Consider the following 13,223-nt stretch of genomic DNA (forward strand, 5'->3'; position numbering starts at 1 on the left):
GGGTAGGGCCTAAAATGTATGCTAATTAGTTGGGCCGGGTAGGGCCTCAGGCCAGCCCATTTAGGGCCCAGTTAGGCCAGGGCCAGGCCTTAATTTTCAGGCCCGTTGAGAACTCTAGAATCGATCCCATTGCATGACGGAGGATAATTTCACGATAAATCTAAATCTCCACAATATGATTATTGAGTGTTATTTTTTATTTTATCACGATAATAACGATTATCGTCCCATCCCTAGTGTGTGTACATGCATCCGTGGTCTCCATGACAATCCACCATGCCTCGTACTGTGTGAAATTTTGCCTATTTTCCCCATTTGATAAATGTTGCCTCCCCCACTTCCCCGTTTTGCACAGAACCTATATGACAGCATCAAGAACGAGCCTTTCAAAATCCCAGAGGATGATGGGAATGATCTCACGCACACATTCTTCAACCCCGACAGAGAAGGCTGGCTGCTGAAGCTAGGTACGTAGTTGTCACAATGGCCTCCGATGTGATTCAGCTCTGAAAACCCTGATGTGTCTACTAATGTCAACAAAGCGTCGAAACACAGTGATTCATAATTATTATTTGTAGTGGCCTTTGTTCCTTTCCTTGATGTGTGTTGGGTGTCAATTTCTGCTGGTAGTGTGTGACTCTCCTCTCTTCTCTTCTCTTCTCTTCTCTTCTCTTCTCTTCTCTTCTCTTCTCTTCTCTTCTCTTCTCTTCTCTTCTGTTCTGTTCTCTTCTCTTCTCTTCTCTTCTCCCACCTCGTGTAGCGTGTATTTCTGCCTGTGTGATTCAGCTGTCCCTACCCTCGTCCCTCTGTTTTCCTGTTGTCCGTGTCGTCACAGTGATTTGTGTGTTGGCAGTTGTCTTTCAGAAGTTCTGCTGCCCTCTGTTTCTGTCCCTTCATGCACTCACTCTGACCTCTCACCCTCTCACCTCTCTGTTCTGTGACTGGCTCTCCCCACTTAGGAGGTAGGTACCCCCCCCCCTCTCTCCACCCCCTCCTCTTCTCCCCTCTCCTCGTTCGTCATGGAGCGCCATCACGCTGGCATTTTGGCTGCTGTTTTTCTTTCTCCTCAGTAAAACCAGAGCTCCTGGACATGCTAGCCCACACTCATCTTAATTGCCTGGTTTGCTGCGGAGCTTGTTAGTGCGTGGGGGGGGGGGGGGGGGGGCGCAGTGAGTTATAGCGGTCCCAGAAGGGATGGGTTATCATTTGGGGGGAGGCTAAGAGGATGGTCTCTGGACGAGCTGTCTTTATGCTCGGCGGGGATTGGCTGACGTCCTCCACTGGGTGAGGGCTGGTCTCAACTGGTGCCCTGCAGAGAACATCGCTGCTACTCTTGATCACTATGGATCACCTGAAGCCTAGCATAGGATTGCCTAGCACAGTGGTTCTCAGCCTTTTCAGGCCACGACCCCCCCACCCTGACGAGCACTAAGAGCTGAGGAATTAGATTTTGTATAACACGGTATAAATAGCAGATCTATATGCTCACAACGCCTCGCAATGCGAGGTGTTGTGAGTATGTAGATCGGCTATTTTTCATACATTTAACCACTTGATCTGTCAATACCTACTAGTCTGCTCTTCTTTTCCCTCACCATTCCTCTGTGCCAAAAAATAGCTGATGCGAGGCGTTGTGAGATTGTAGATCTGCTATTTTTTGGCTAATGTTCCACTAGAATAGGGATGTTAGCGTTCCAGTGATTAATGTAAAAACATGATCATATCACACAAAGATTTGGTGGCCCCCCTGTAGTAACTCTGAGGACCCTCTAGGGGTCCCGGACCCCCTGTTGAAGACCTCTGGTGTAGTTACAGGTTTTATGTTTTCCCCACTACGTTTTCCACTAGTAAATCATATAGGTATAAAGGAGAAAAAACGAATGAATCTTATACACAGTATAAGCCAGGAGCCATTTGAGACTTGCCCTCAACTCAAGCTTTGGAAGCAGTGAGATTGCGCTCAGCGTGACAGCATCTACAGTGCCTGAGGGGTGGAGCAAGTGAGAATGCGTGCTGCCGTTTGGATGTAGCGGATGCATTGGTTTCTAACAAACTAACAGAACCCCCCCCTGACTAGGGCTGTCACAATTATTACATAATCGTCTAATCGTTTTTGACATAATCGTGATTATTTTTCATAATCGTTTCCATGTTGAAAAATGTTCATATATTAAAAAAAAGGTCAAAAATTTTGGAAATAGCAGATCTACAAGCTCACAACGCGTCGCGATAGATCGGCTATTTCCACTATCAAAGTTATTATATAGTATATAGTAGTAAGTTGTCAAATATGTCAGTAGTTTCTTTGTATATTTAGGTTATGTGTCATATCAACCATGTACAACTTCAAAGCCTAAAAGCCAAAACAGAAATGTAATTATCAACGACAAAAACACAATTAAATCGCTAAACGCCAATTATTTGAGTGACAATTAATCGTCATGTAAAATGTCATATCGTGACAGCCCTACCCCCCCCCCCCCCCGCCCCTGAGGGACCTCTCTACTTATCTCCTTTCTCTCCTTGTCTTCTCCTCTCTCCTACTCTCTCTACCTCTGTCTCTCGCGCTGTCTCCATTCCCCCTTACGCTCTACATCAGCCGGGCTGTGCTTGTTTTTTTTTCCTACCAGTGAATTCCATGCTAATTTTAGCTCCACCCCCGTAAACCCCCCCCCCCCCCCGCTCAACTCAGAGAAGAATGCGCTTCTTTCCCGTATTTTTTATTTTTTTACGGTGCAGTTAAATGAGGTATTGTGCCGGCCTGTCAGGCAGTTGGATGATATGAATGCTCTGAGGTTCCGTGAGTGACGCTCCATAAAGCTGTCATTAACACCAAGGTGCCTGGCTTATTTCCCCCCAGCCCGAGCCTGTGCTATGCCTGAATCCATCACCATCCCCCGTACGCAGCATGTCACCGCACTTAAACATCATTTGAACATTGTTAGGTGTGTGTGTGTGTGTGTGTGTGTGTGTGTGTGTGTGTGTGTGTGTGTGTGTGTGTGTGTGTGTGTGTCCTTGGCTCCAAAAGTTATAGTTCTTCAATTTGTCACGTGGTTGACACGTGTTTGCTTTCTCATTTTCCTAAATGCACGAATGGAACAATGAACTGCAACTGGCTGCATTTGAGACAAACTTGGTGCAGCAAGCATACACAGATACGCGGCCGTTTTGAGGGATGAAGAAGTTAAACCCCCTCTAGACTGAACAGAGAAATCACTCCCACTTTAGTCGGCTCGTTGACAAATCGTGAAATTGTATTTCTGTCATACATCCATCCTCATTTTCAGTTTGAGCGGTGGATAGAAATAGACGGGATATACCGTAGACCTCCTGGGCACTGGGACTATATTCATATGAATGTGAAAACATTCCGTGGAAGTAATGAAGTGTGTCGATGGAACTGTGGCTGGTATGACAGAGTTGACACATCTGTGTGTGCGTGGGGAGTGTTGCATATTGATTACATCAGTAACCGTAGACGCCTCCGAGACGCCTCCAGCGCATTCTGGAAAGTCAGCAGACATGTTATTATGCTGTGTCCGTGTCGCAGCTGGACAGGCAGTATTGTAGGATGGACATGATTTATGGTGCGGCCGTCTCAAAAACGTCTTCGCGTTTCTTCGCGTGTACTGTTAGGTAGGCCCTACTGTAGGTCTTCAGTGTCCATTTAACTCTGGTAGTGTAGAAAGGTCCATTTGGTTACATTTACACATTCTGAGTTAGAAATGGACACATGGACACTGATAATCTTACTGTGTACGTGGATAAATGACATCATCCGGGGGTCTAATTAACCAGAAAATCCAGTAAGCTGATAATGATAATCTGGTTGCGACATCTCGCAATCTCCACATAACTGCTGACAGTGGCAGAAAGCTTTTAAACGCAAAAGAGATACATTTATAAACAAATGAATAATGTTTCTTTAAAACGTCACAACTCCCATATCGTCGTTGTCGGGTGGAAACCTTGTATCTCCAAGTTTCAAATGTGTACGTTCTTTCGCAAAGTAAAGCCCTGCTTCATCGTACAAGGCCGTCGCACAAAAGTAGTGAAAACAGCAGATCTACAAGCACAAGTGTGCTTGTAGATCGGCTGTTTTCACTAGTTTAAATAATTTTTACAATGATAAATGCAAAACGAACGGTTTTGGACATACAAGGTTGTTTGTTTTCTGTGGCCAGAGATGTGTATTATTGAGCATGAGTCAGGGGCTGAAAATAGACTTTCCCCTTGTAAACGAAGGAACAGAAAATGTGCTTGACTCACATGTTTGTAAATGGTTCCAGGAATACCCCCATTTTAAGATCCACCATTATTACTTTAACCATTTAAATGCTCTCCCTTTTGAGAATAGGAATTAACCATTTAAACCCCCATTATGGTTCAGTTCCCCAGGGCTCTATACTAGATCGACAAGCTCACCGTCATGTTGTGAGCTTGTCGATCTGCTATTTCCCCCACAATATGGATGCTTGGGTTTAGATACCTTCAAGGACAGAACTTCATCTCCCTTTTTTTAATGTAATGTTATACCTCCAGTTTAGTGATTTTTGGTTTGGTTTGTTTTTCTAAATCATATTTTTCCAAATGATGTTCTATCATTTTTCACCACTGTGAAAGTCTGTTCTTAGGCGCCCTACACACAGCTGCGTGAAACATCTTCTCCGTATCGTCTGAGAATGGCCACTGGGGGCGCCGTACTAATGCATTGTCAATGGAAGGTTGTTTGGGTTTTTGTCGTTGCCGTGTCCCTTGGCCAAAAGACAGCCTGTGGTTGAGCTAGAGACACGGCAACGACAAAAACCCAAACAACCTTCCATTGACAATGCATTAGTACGGCGCCCCCAGTGGCCATTCTCAGACGATACGGAGAAGATGTTTCACGCATATGTGTGAGTCCAGCCTCACACTTTCTGGGTTAAATTAACAACTCAAAGATGTTGCTGTGCAGTTAGCATGCCTGACATTTCTCTCCCTTCTCACTGAACGCAACATTCCTACGTTTGTTTACCCACCCCTCTCCCCTTCCTCACCTTCCCCCCGTCCTGCACCCCGGGGTGTGGGGAGTGCAGAATAATATTCAGGGTGTGATCGAATCAAGAGTTCTCAAATAAATATGTTTTTATTTCATTCATGGAACAGTTTAAAACAGTAAAACATCAGATTTTTAACCCTTCCTGCTAAAGATATTTGAGTACGTTTGGGTTCTAAATTGTGAGTCTCGAGCTGAAAAGGTTTGGGAATCCTGTTTGATGATTAGGGTCAGATGTTGCATGTGAGGTGTAACTTCAGAAAGAAATATTGGGTGGACTTGACTGCTACTAAAACAGGTTGATCCAATACTCCAAAACTAACACTGTCATCTTTATCACCCAGTGGATGAAAGAATTGGCATGGCTTGGCTATGTGGCGTCCCTCTTCCTTTTCCTTTTCCAGTCTCTCCCTCTCTCTCTCTCTCTGTTTCTTCATATCTATCTCTCTCTCTCTCTCTCACTCTCTCTTTTCCTTTGGGCCGTGCTTTGCTGTAACTCTAAACCTCCTGTTTCTCTGTGTGTAGGTGGGAGGGTGAAGACATGGAAGAGGAGGTGGTTCATTCTAACAGACAACTGCCTCTACTACTTTGAATACACAACAGTAAGTGAACAGAGGTCTGTGTGTGTGTGTGTGTGTGTGTGTGCTGTGTGTGTGTGTGTGTGTGTGTGTGTGTGTGTGTGTGTGTGTGTGTGTGTGTGTGTGTGTGTTTGTGTGTGTGTGTGTGAGAGAGAGAGAGGGACATATACTGTATATCACTTAATCCCTGTCACTGTTTGACATCCAGTCCTCCTGACCTCCCTGACCTTTAGGTGATATTTGATCTAATTTTATAGAGTGCACACACACACACACACACACACACACACACACACACACACACACACACACACACACACACACACACACACACACACACACACACTCACACAGTCTCTCTGACCTCCATCCAGCAATTAACATGATGCATCATGGGACACATCTGGGAAGGCTGTGGCAGCACATCTGGCCTGGTTAAGCCAAGTGCTTCCCTCTGCCCCCTCCCGTATTTACCCAACACACACACACACACACACACACACATACACACTCACACACACACACACACACACACACACACACACACACACACACACACACACACACACACACACACACACACACACACACACACACACAGATAAACACGCACACACGCACACAAATAATAAACCAAGACCCTCTCTTGATCACTCCTTCCTCACAACCAGCTGTGAGACCACCCCCCTCTTGCCACAGGTCCCAACACATGCCGTCCCCTGCCACAGCCCCTCATTAGTATACACTAGAGACATGATGGCGGCTGACAGGGGGCTGTCCCCGCCCCCGCACACACACACACACACACACACACACACACACACACACACACACACACACCTCACATCACCTGTCTGCTGCATAGACGCTTCACCATGGGAACCAAAGAGTTCAGTAAAAGGGGTGGGAACCCATTGCAGACGGCTGTTTTCCACATTTGCAGTTTTCTTTGGACTGCTACGGAGATTGCGTCACAGCAGCTGTACTTCCGGCTAGCGGAGCCGTCCTAAACAAAATCCCTATTAGCTTGCTGGAGGATGTAATACATTCATTGACTCTACACAGTAGTTTTCGCAATTTCAACTTTCAAGTTCAAGGGCACCTCCAGTTTATGCATTAGGCCACGGTATCACGGTGAGAGAGGAGTAGGTTTAGTAGTAGTTTACTAGTAGTTGTTTTAATATTTGAGGTTCAGCTAAACAGACATGATACAGACCATTACACTGACATGATATTGACAATGATTCTGGCATGACACGGACTGTGAATGATACGGACTACGATACTGACATGATACTTTCATGATATTGACATGATACTTTCATGATACTAACATGATACTATCTCTCTTTCTCTGTGTTTCCAGGATAAAGAGCCTCGGGGCATTATTCCCCTGGAGAACCTCAGTATCAGAGAGGTTGATGAGCCCAGGAAACCTGTAAGAAACATAGTCCTTCTGTCCCTGTCTCTGTACATTACACTGTCCATTTAACAATGCATAATGAATTAGTATCATAATGTGAATGTCAAGTAACTTACATGTTTTTTCTATATTTCTATATTGTATATGTCTTACCACCAAACTTCAAATGTATCCTTGAAGTCATATAATGCAACATATCACATTTGAAAAAATATGATTATTGGGATAAAAAATATATATTTAATAGAAATTCAAAATGTATTAATGCCAGATTTACCTACTATGTCCCTGAACTTCCCATGAAAACTGCTAGCATAGACGCTTAGCATAGATCTGGGACAGGACCCGGCACAGCTGATTTTGTTAACGTTTTGATTAGGTGTGCGGTAATGCTCGTTTGAAGCACGGTGCGCGGTAATGTTCGTTATTCGCACGGGTAGATCGCTATTTCATCAGCTTCGTCGGAACGACACACAACGGAAGCAACTTATCAACACATTTTGACACCGGCGCCCAGTTGCACAGAATCCTGACATATAACCCTGTGGTCTGGTCTTGCTGTCCTGCTCTCCTCGCCAGAACTGCTTCGAGCTCTACAACCCCAACCACAAAGGTCAGGTGATCAAGGCCTGCAAGACGGAGGCGGATGGACGCGTCGTGGAGGGCAACCACGTGGTGTACAGAATATCGGCGCCCACGCCAGAAGAGAAGGAGGAGTGGATCAAATCCATCAAGTACGATTCCCCTCTAGATTCTCTCTCTCGCTCTCCGTTTGCACGGATCCTCTTACACTGGAAGGGCACTTAGCTGACGTCGAGCCTATGTCCCATGTGTGCCTTTCACATGTCTGACCTTGACTGTGAGGGAGCGCGTGCAAACACACACACACACAGACACACACACACACACACACACACACACACACACACACACACACAGATGTAAGTTCACACCCAAATGCGTGGTGGACTAACACATGCACAGATGGGACGCAAACAGGCGCAAACACTCACATGTGCCTGTGTGACTCCGTTTCTCACACTGCGAGACAGATAAGACTGTGGACTCAGAGGTGATTTGTGCTCTCTGGAGGTTAGCCAGGCTTCCGTTCGATAAGGCCTGGAGTGTCAAGTATGAAACAAAAAACATGCGTTCTCTCTCTCTCACTCACACACACACACACGCACACGCACACACACACACACACACCAGTGTTGTTTTTTACAGCAAATTTTGATTTAGTTTTAGTCATAGCTAGTCTTTTGAATAAAATGTCTTTTAGTTTTAGTCAAATTTTAGTCGACTAAATATCATGAGATTTTAGTTGACTAAATCTACAGTTAGATTTAGACAACTGAAATGTATTTTAGCAGGCCTTGATGGCATCGTAATGACTGATTTTACACTTGGTTCCATGCTGAAAATAGCCGATCTACAAGCTCACAACGCGTCGCGTTGCGACGCGTTGTGAGCTTGTAGATCTGCTATTTTCAGCAAGCAACACCTGAGAGCAACCAAACATAAAATGACTCTCTTCTCCCTAACGTTTTAGTCTAGTTTTTATTTTGTTGATGAAATTGTCAATATATTTAGTCGTAGTTTTAGTCATCACAGCTTAGTTTTTATTTGGTTTTTGTTTCGTTTTCGTCACTGAAAAAAACGCAGTCGACAAACATTTTTCGTCATAGTTTTAGTCGACGAAATCAACACTGACACACACACACACACACACACACACACACACACACACACACACACACACACACACACACACACATACACACACACACACACACACACACAATGTATTTTGGCAGCGTCTGCACTCTATTGGTCACATCCAAATACTGTCTTGTTAAGGCAGGGAAAGAGACTCGATTACTGCAACAAATTGGACCCAGTGGGTTATCGATCGACTTGTTGGAATCACCGAGACCAGCATCGCTGGCCAATTTCACTGATCAATACCAGAGCTGAAAATATCATATTATAAGATCCCTCCATGCTCTCACTGTACAGAAATCACATTACCATTGACACGTGTTTCCATTAAATCTCACTGATGGATTTTCGGCTAATGCCTCGAACGTTAAGTTCCACTAAGTTAAAATCTCGTTTGAACAAGGCTGCTTCGTGGGCTGTGTTAAGTGGATTTCGAAGTGGGAAGAGGCGATCATTTGTCAGGGTTTGTGTGATTTAGAGTTAACTGACTTTGCGATGACATCGTGAGGGCAGAACATTCAAAACCTGGCGATTTACAAATAAGAAAACACTAAACAAGACCGATACCAGACGTCAAGGCCAGCTCTAAGCTTGGGAATACCTTAATATGGTATGGTTCATACACCTGTAGTATCTATGCGTACCCCTGGGAGTACACGTACCCCCATTTGAGAAACACTGCCATAGATGATACTATGGTATACGTCCCTGGCCTGGACTGGGCAGGTTGGGGGAGTGCTACTTCAATGAGACTCCTGTCTCTTGACTCAGCTGGCTAGGGTGGCAGACTAGCCTGTGGTCATTCTCTTTCTCCTCCACACACACACGTCTCACTGACTCATATGCAGGGTTGGCAACTTCTCCTGTGGCTAGTATCTTGCACGTCGCGCACACACAGCGTGTCCTGCAGTCTTGCTGTTTGGTAAACCATGGCTTATTCAGCCTTATTACGTGCCAGTGTGTGAGCCTCCCCTCCCAGGGAATATAGCTTTCTCACAACAATATGTCTACAGGGAGGGATATTTGGAATCATAGAGCTCCATTATGTAAGATGTGTTGTGTTCACAATTATAAAATGTGCTTTCTAGTCTTCACTGTCTTGAACCTGACTGTTCATTGAATTGCATAATATGCACCTGCCTCGGCCTAGACTATGTTCAACTGTTAAAGCAGATGTAAAGGAAATGACTGATTAAGCTGTATTCCGCTGTTGTAATTTGTGTGGTGGGTAAACCTGCACGCATAGTAGCATTAACACTGGCGATACAAGCAGAAATGTCATTTTCGGAGTGAACACTTTAAAGCAGCAGTAGGTTGGAGCAATGTTTAATGACTTGTGTAACGTAAGTCAAAAGAAAAACTGCAAATGTGGAATCAGTGGGAGCTGAAAAACGTCATGTTAATAAATTGGTGTTATATTGAGGCTGGGCCAATCGCTTAACAAAACCCTCTCTCTACCCCCTCTCTCCGCTTCACAGAGCAAGCATCAGCAGGGACCCTTTCTATGACATGCTGGCCACCAGGAAGCGGAGGATAGCCAATAAAAAATGATGACCGCCCGCCTATATATACCAATAAGCATTCTGCATCCCTACCGCCAACGTTGTCACCAGCAGAGCCCTCCTTTAGGTGCCACAGATGGATCATGAAGGTCTCTTACCCATTCATCGAGGGGGACTGAAGTCACACAGTGATGGGTGGCAGCGGACAGAGCAGCAGAGTGCTTTTGACCGACGTGTGGGGTGGGCAGAGGTGAAGCCGTTGGTCACCTTACCCTACCAGAGATTTGGACGGTATGCACCTCAGTCATTATCAGTCTGCTCTGTTGGGGGCCAGAGAGGACACTTGTGGTTGCCATCTCTTCGACTAAACTGGATTTATAACACAAACTACAGTAGGATCATGACCAGGTTTCTCTCTGCATCATTAACTATGGTGTAGTTATGCCCTCTAGTGAGTGGAAAAGGGATTGCAGCTACCATGCTGCATTGTGACACCCTCAATCTGATCGAATCCCATGAGACCAGACATCTCCTCAGTGATACCCTATTGTTCTTGAAATGAGTGGACTTATAGCCACTCTCTAAAATCCAACTAATATGATGTTCAACTGTTCAGAGCAACGTTTTGTCAAGGTGATGACACATCCCATCAACAGCTGTTGACAACTGTGTGTAGCTGTGTTGTTGGTTAAAAGTTATTTTAAAAAGAATCAGCTGGTCTGATTGTTAACCCCAGAATGACACATCACAAGTAAGTTATTAACTGCAAGATTATGCTTTCAAGATTGATGAAAATGATTGACGGAATGACAGCCAAGAAAATCTGGTTCATTTGCAGTAGTTCACTTATAGTTCATGTAATTTCATTTATTTAGCATTTTCCTGTGAACTATCAACTTTGAAGTGGTTTACTATGGATGCCCATTTCTGCCAATGTGACATAGTATCTAGAAATTATGAGAAAATATATTACTTAATTTTTTTGAGTTATGAATTCACTATTTTGAGGTTATTTTGATTAAGCTTCTCATGATTCAGATACCAAAACATTGTTTTTGAGATATTGTCATTTTGAGATACTTTCAAAAACCTTCACATTATGTTGATACCAAATCATTTTGACATTTTAATTTGGAGATCACTTTGAGAAAGTTTTTCATTATTTTTGAGATACTGTAAGTCATATATATTTTGAAAAAGTTATTTTTAGTTTCTCATTCTGTTTCATTATTTTGAGAAGGTATGTGTTAATTTTCAGACACCAAATCATCATTTCAAGTTTCTCAATGATTTTGATTAACCTTCATATTGGTGGAAATGGGCTCCAAACTGTAAAACACAACAACTTATAATGTTGCTCCAAGTTGTTTCGAAGACACTATAATAACCAATATTTATTTATTTTTCCTCTAACAAAACAAATCCTCCCTTGACATTATCCATGTATATAATGTACATATATATTTTTTTGTCTTTGTGTTCTTATGTAGCACGTAAAGCATTATGGCTGTAGCCTAACAGTATACCCGTTCATTTTTTATTTTTCGTATTGTTTTGACAACATAAATGTTTACAATAGTGTCAAGAGAACCCCCTCTTAGCCCCTCACTGAGCAGTGAAGATATAACGATGGGATCTTCTTATTGTGTTGCGATTGGAAGTTCTGTTGAGATGTCCTTAAAATAGCAAAAGCCCACTGCACTGAGTTTGACATGTGGGGGTACAGAACAAAAGGGGACTGACTGGGGATGAAGGATCTTAAAAGTCCTCAATAGGTGAAGCTGAAAAGTGAATACTGGCATTTTGAAGCCCAAATAGTGTGAAGGATTACTGGAACTCAAGGGCTGGATTCCCAGACTGAGATCAAGCCAACATCAGAGAAATATTGTACACGTTTGAATGAAATTGTAGGCATGATATTGGCTTGGTAGCAAACTGGCCCTATAGCTGTTTTGATGAATACTTTGAATAAAAATAAAATAACGAAAGAATCGTAAAAGCTAGGCTGTGTGTGAATTGATTGAAATACAATTAGCCTAAAACCCAGCTAAACCTAGTCTTTGGTTAATTGCAGTGCTATTAATACCGTGTTGATGGCATTACAAATACGGGGTCGACCCCTTTCAACAAACAGCTAGAAAACCTGTGTGTGTGTGTGTGTGCGTGCGTGCGTGTGTGCGTGCGTGGGGGTGGGACTTGTCTAGTGAGTAGAGCACAAAGCCTGAATACAAAATAATTCCTATAAAGTCTCTGGTCTTGTGGAAAGGGCATCACATCTTCCACCATTAGTGTACACTGTTCACTTCACAGTTCACACTACAAACTTGTAAACAAATGTGAAAACTGAGAGTAAGAGAAGGGGCGAGTTACAATTTCTGACATTAACAAATGTATTTTAAGGCTTTTTTTTTCATATACCTTGTACAATGTATAAATTCGGACATGCTATTGTTGAACCAAAGGTGTATATCATCTGCTCTTTCCAACTTTTTTCGTCTTTTAAAGATTGTTAAAAAAAGAAAAGGACAAAAGCAGAAAGCAAATCCCATATCCATTACTGACATAAGTTGTGGTGAGGGGGTATTCATTTCTAAAAACAAACCAAGATGACAACAAATAGAAAAACAACTCTCGGTAATCCTGATACAGGATCGTTTTATATGTATAAAAAAATAACTGATAGTACAGTTCAAAATCAAATTCACAGTATTCTTTCTGATGGACGCTAAAAGAAACAAACTGCATTTTTCTTTTAAAAAGCAAACACAAAAAAGGTCCGCAGCAACGATCATTTGTCTTCTGAGCTTTTATGAATGCTTGAATAAGTCTAAAAATAAAGAGGAAGTGAGAGAAAAGTTGAGAAATAAAGGATGACAGAGAGACAATCTCCACATCTGTGAAAAGGTGGGGGAGACTGAATTTGAGGCTCCAGTACAGAAATGGAAACGTAATAAGAGCTGGGA

At 43.2% G+C, this 13,223-nt stretch overlaps 1 protein-coding gene across 2 annotated transcripts in view; it reads left to right on the top strand.

Annotated features, from left to right (window-relative positions):
- Positions 1 to 10,355, top strand: part of LOC308302755 (cytohesin-3-like) — a gene marked incomplete at its 5' end in the record, with an annotated part of 171,421 nt that extends 161,066 nt beyond the window's left edge. For both annotated transcript variants that reach the window (XM_080747046.1, XM_080747045.1), the window contains 5 exons: positions 356 to 467; positions 5,561 to 5,637; positions 6,980 to 7,051; positions 7,616 to 7,770; positions 10,237 to 10,355. In XM_080747046.1, the coding sequence (XP_080603172.1) occupies positions 356 to 467; positions 5,561 to 5,637; positions 6,980 to 7,051; positions 7,616 to 7,770; positions 10,237 to 10,309 (489 nt within the window). In that variant the 3' untranslated portion in view covers positions 10,310 to 10,355. The remainder of the gene's footprint in view (positions 1 to 355; positions 468 to 5,560; positions 5,638 to 6,979; positions 7,052 to 7,615; positions 7,771 to 10,236) is intronic.
- Between the last annotated feature and the right edge of the window lie 2,868 nt (positions 10,356 to 13,223).

The sequence above is a fragment of the Nannobrachium achirus genome (assembly GCF_963921795.1).
Source record: "Nannobrachium achirus genome assembly, chromosome: 18".
Lineage (NCBI taxonomy): Eukaryota > Metazoa > Chordata > Actinopteri > Myctophiformes > Myctophidae > Nannobrachium > Nannobrachium achirus.